Raw genomic sequence first — 5,345 nt, forward strand, 5'->3', positions numbered from 1 at the left:
TCCCGATAACGGAGAAAACAGCTTTTTAAATGAATTTTAAACGTTGAGGCACCGAATCAATTTTTTTCTATCGCGCTCAACGGTTTATCGAGAATAACGTAATTTATGGTTGTTAGAATGACTGGAATAAAAATTTGCCATTCGCCAAATACCAAGAATTTACAGTCTTTCGAATGAAACACTCTCTGTAATTTGTCATGAATCTAGCAATTCGCATGTGTTTATAATGTAATAATTCAATTTCGTAACCTAAGTTTAATAAAATTATTATCTCGACCCCAATTCAAATACAAAGATGAACATTCAAGGATTTTGTAAGAAAAAAATCTATTATTCAAGAACAACCATACAAATATAAACAAAATGACCTATAACACCACAGCGACTCCACGGGGAAGAAATTTTTAGTATAAACGAGCTCTTCCGCTTCCGAAAGGTCGCAAATCAAGATCCGAAACACTTTTTATACTGCATTGTCAAAGTTTAAATTACCGTCGCGATTCCGGACGCACTTTGTCAGCCTTACCGATGACGACTTCCGAGTATCAGTGTTTTCCGCTTCGCAAGTGATTTTACCGATCAGTTAAATACTGTTTTCTCCTTCGTGGCGTTTACAAAAATGCCGTTTAATCGGCTGGATCTAATGCAGATGGTACTTGTTGTTACTTGTCGTACGGCGAATATCTGATCACCCTAAATGAGGTTTCGTTTTACCGGATTGCTCGTAAGCGGCTCCGTCGGTAAGGAAGATAGACCACGCTTACCCGCCGAGTACTGATCACAAAAATTTACCCAGAGACAACCGTCTTCTCAAGGTCATTCGTCAACGCCACTGCTTTGGTGATACACAATGCATTTACTATCCAGGCAGCGGGAAACTTGGTTCTAAAAACGAATTTCGTAACAGAGGGCGCTAAAAAATGGGAGACGTGAAAAACACGAGCGTGGGCTCCTCTAGGACTGATCGCTGCCGCTGTTCGCTGGCAGCTGTTGAATTCAGCGGTCGTTGCATCGTCCGTATGTTGCATCGAGGAAATAGAAAAATATAATAAACCAGATCGGCGTACGTACATGCAGATTCGCACGCGTATTACGGACGCGGAAATCGCGAAAATCGCGCTAGATCGAGAAACGAGCGGAATAACCGAGGTCGGCGAATGCTGGTAAGCAAGGAGAGGCGAGTATCGGCGCATAACAAAAGTGTTGTCGGCGAGACGATGGCGTCGACGGAGCAAGTTGGTCTAAACAAGACGTGGGAGCTGTCGCTCTACGAATTACACCGAACGCCGCAGGACGCGATAACCGACAACACGGAGATAGCGGTGAGCCCGCGAAGTTTGCACAGCGAATTGATGTGTCCGATATGCCTTGACATGCTGAAAAAAACAATGACAACCAAAGAGTGTCTGCATCGTTTTTGCTCCGACTGTATCATCACAGCGCTTAGGAGCGGCAACAAGGTAAGATTATCTCACTGTACACACGGCATCGATGTGATCGGTTCGCTCTCCGCCCTGGTTGTCGTTACGTTTGTTTTGGTTTTTTTTTTTTGCAGGAATGTCCAACGTGCCGGAAGAAGCTGGTGTCCAAGCGGTCGCTTCGCCCCGATCCCAACTTCGATCTTCTCATTTCCAAGATTTATCCGAGTCGTGACGAGTACGAGGCCCATCAAGAGCGCGTCCTGGCAAAGCTAAACAAGTCTCATTCTCAAGCGGCGCTGGTTAATTCCATCACCGAAGGGATCAAGCTGCAGAGTCAGAACAGGCCACAGAGATCTAGAAAGAATGCCAACGAGCCGGAGAATCCCAACGGTACAACGCTGAATAACACCGGGGCAAATACCAGCGGAAGAACAACACCCGTCACTCCGATGAATCCTGCGAATCAAAGCGACTCGTCGCAGGGACCCATTGGAAATATCAATAACAGTAATGGCCTGGGAAATGTTATTTCTAATCCGAATCAACAAAATTCTAACAACAACGTATCTCAACCAGCTAGTAGTCCTGCCGTTTCAGGTATTAAAATGACCGATGGGCTTACTCCTGTTTCTTAGTTTTTTCGCTTGGAGATCGAGACCTTTCTCTACGGTGTTTGGTGGTTTTTCTTTTTATTTTTCACAGTAAACCCACGAATTCGAGTTACCGAACTGAAATAAAAAATTTTGGGACGAGTCGAGAGTTTCGAGCAAATTGTTCATACTGATTTGTAGAAAATCTCTCTACTCTTGATATAAAATAATGCATCGACAAATCTTTGTCGCGTGCTAAAATCAATTTATTCATGGATCTGAATTTTGATTGTTTGATTTTATGTTGAACGGCAATTTTAATTTATTAATTAAATTTTTCTATTATCCACCATCAGTTGCTGCATGAAAGAAAAAGAAGTGTATAAAGAATAGTTTTCCCCTTCATTAATGCATCTCAATTTATTTTCCATCTCTCAAACTGTGCGAAACGAACTTTATTGGGTATTACTTATCATTTTGAATTTATTGAAATCTGACAGGGACAACGTCGAGAAATTCAACAACGCCATCTCCAAACCCATCAAATCAAATTCCAAAGCCAGCAAAACGTCAAAAAAGTTTGCAGAATTCGGAAAACGATTCGGCGGGATCTAGTATAGAGGCTGAAACAGGTGGCGGTGATTCTATGGTGGATACCGAAGGCGAAGGACCAAGTGAACCGTTGATGCTGAACGAGATTGAACTAGTTTTCAAACCGCATCCAACAGAAATGGCAGGCGATAACTCACTGGTCAAGGCGTTGAAAGAAAACAGTGTTCGATATATAAAAACAACGGCGAATGCGACAGGTGAGAAAATTAACGTATCGTCAAGTTTGAAATGAAAATTCATAAAACTTCTCACAAGACAAATCTTTTTCATTTACTAATTCCTTACTTTCGTTTATTTATTTTCAGTCGACCATCTGAGTAAATACCTCGCCATGCGTCTGACGCTCGATCTGGACACAGAGCTGTCGGAGTCCCACAGGCATTTAAACTTTTGCATCTACATCGCCCCGTCCCCAGGACAGCTCGTGGTTTTGAGCGGTTCTCAAACGTTGCGTCAAGTAAACGACAAATTTTGGCGAGTAAACAGGCCCCTAGAGATGTATTATTCTTGGAAGAAAACCTAGGGAAGGCCCAAGAAGTCTCAGTCAGACGAAAGCTAGTATACAATCGATATAAACTTGAATCTGGGAGAAGGAACTTTCGAAAATAGCTATAACCATGTTACAACGTTTCTACGTGAAAGAGAGAGAGCGGTGTGGTATTTTTTATGAAAACAACCCTAACAGAAAATTATTTGATAAAATACCCTACAGTGACAACAGCAAACAAAATGATTAATTTTCACTCCTGCGAGCAATTCAGACAGTAGCGAGAGACTTATTGTTGCAAATTACTCTGGCTCATGCCACTAGAGACCACCTGTAAGTTATGGACGTCACGTCACGTCAATAATGTCCGAGACAGCGTCTCACAAACAAGTCACCTCGGTAACAGAGACCCTAATGCAGTTCAGTTTCAAAATTCCATCGAAGTCACCGCAGTTCGAATCAAAGAATTAAGACAATCAGTTAGCCCGACTGTTGCTGAAAAAGTTATACGGATTTTTTTTCATATTTAATATGTTCTATGGTCCAGGTACCATGATCGTACTTCCGAGTGTACTATCGCAATTCGAACTGAGTTCAAACCTTTGCAACTAACTGTCAAATAGCATATTTGAACTTGTCCGTATGAGAGCAAGCTCTCATTAATCTATTATCGGCGAGTTTGACGTTACTACCTGCGAGACGTACACTCAGAAGTGCGTCCATTGGCGACCATCGCTCTCGAGAGTTTCACCTTCACGTAAACAGGCACTTTCACTTCATTTTTCCACTCTCTTCCGATTTGGAGAGATTGGTAAAATTTTTCTCAACATTATCGGATTTCTTATTTTTCCAGCGATCTGAAATTTAATGATATCAACTCGCGTGAGAATGGAATTCCGTCGTTTACGTTTGTTGTAATCGGAACAAGTTGTCGGAATTTAAACATGTACATAGAACGAAAAAAGAAAGAAATACATACTTTACAAGACCTTCGCGATACCGTATTAAAATGTGTTTCATAGTTTTGGAAAGGACACGCAAGATACACGGACGTTAATTTTTTACTCCGTTTGAAACTGTTAGTGTATTATTCGAACGTGTATATTAATGTTATGTTGAATTTAATATCAGATGTTTTTCAAACGGTATGCCTAAACCGATTTTTTATAAATACAATTAATATGGAATACCTAACACGATATACGTAATAAGTGAATAGATACGAATTACCCATTAGTCGGCTGACTCGATTAGGGGTAGAGGACCGTTTGTGATAAAATTGTGTATGTAGTAATTGATCAATATTATACAATTATACGATAAGCCATCAACGCTTTCGTCAATCCGAATTGTAATATAATATATTTTATATGTTATCTGACGATGAAATGAACCAGTGTAAATAATATGTACATAATTGTTGAGCACTTTATTAACATGGCCCCAATCATCAATCAATCATCCAGCTATAAATTTAATCATACATGCTACTCTTCTATTTTTAGAACTGTGAAATTATGAGAAACTTCTACGAATACTGGAGAAAAATATCGGTTATTCGAAAATAAAATTTCTACGAATTTCAAAATTTATTTGACATGAATTTCTGCATTATTTTTTTACAATGCAGACGTGTTTCCAAAGTTCTATGTGAAAAGCAAACGTTTGCGAGAATGAGAAAAAAAAATATACGAATACAAGTGTACATTTCCTTGAAAAATTCACTGCGGAGTTTGAAAGACGAATATACAGTTAAAATACATTTTAAAAAAGAAACAGAAGAAAAAAAAAAAAAAATGTACCAGGAAAGCGCTTGTATAAATAAATACATTTTTATAACATGCAATAAAGAAATAATTGAATTTCGAATCGCTAGTAAATCTGCAAAACAGCTACGTGTTTACACTCCATGCTAAATTCAGATGAAGAGATAAGCGAAAAAAGCGCTACGGTGTATAACAACTCGTAAAATCGTGTTCGAGACATACTCGTTATACGATAAAATTGCAAGAGCGTGGAAACCGTGAGAGTATAAATCAACGAAATAGGAAGAAACAGGGTCGAAATCTCAATTTTCATTGAAATCCTTTTTTCTAGATATCGTTTCGCAACTTATCGAGGATCGGCAGCTGAGAGGAATTAAATCTTCGCCTCGCGGTGCGATATGGGGTAAACGAACAGTTAACGTATGGCGGTTTAATTAACGTTCGTGCAGCTCGTTCTGAAATTAATTAG

At 39.6% G+C, this 5,345-nt stretch overlaps 1 protein-coding gene across 2 annotated transcripts; it reads left to right on the forward strand.

The window, feature by feature from the left end:
- The first annotated feature begins 893 nt into the window (after positions 1-893).
- Positions 894-4,814, forward strand: LOC107217750 (E3 ubiquitin-protein ligase RING1). Of its 2 annotated transcripts, none has more exons than XM_015655396.2 (4): positions 894-1,460; positions 1,556-2,018; positions 2,512-2,820; positions 2,929-4,814. In XM_015655396.2, exons 1-4 carry the CDS (start codon positions 1,158-1,160, stop codon positions 3,144-3,146), a joined length of 1,293 nt encoding a protein of 430 aa, XP_015510882.1. In that variant the 5' UTR covers positions 894-1,157; the 3' UTR covers positions 3,147-4,814. The 2 variants fall into 2 exon arrangements, with proteins under 2 accessions (XP_015510882.1, XP_015510883.1); XM_015655397.2 differs by having other exon boundaries at positions 954-1,460; positions 1,556-1,928.
- Positions 4,815-5,345: the final 531 nt, after the last annotated feature.

This window comes from Neodiprion lecontei, chromosome 2 (genome assembly GCF_021901455.1).
Source record: "Neodiprion lecontei isolate iyNeoLeco1 chromosome 2, iyNeoLeco1.1, whole genome shotgun sequence".
NCBI lineage: Eukaryota > Metazoa > Arthropoda > Insecta > Hymenoptera > Diprionidae > Neodiprion > Neodiprion lecontei.

Coding starts and splice junctions, on each gene's coding strand:
- LOC107217750 (XM_015655396.2), top strand. CDS start 1,158: ATGCTGGTAAGCAAGGAGAGGCGAGTATCGGCGCATAACAAAAGTGTT. Junction 2,019..2,511: donor TAGTAGTCCTGCCGTTTCAG/GTATTAAAATGA, acceptor GAAATCTGACAG/GGACAACGTCGAGAAATTCA. Junction 2,821..2,928: donor AACAACGGCGAATGCGACAG/GTGAGAAAATTA, acceptor ATTTATTTTCAG/TCGACCATCTGAGTAAATAC.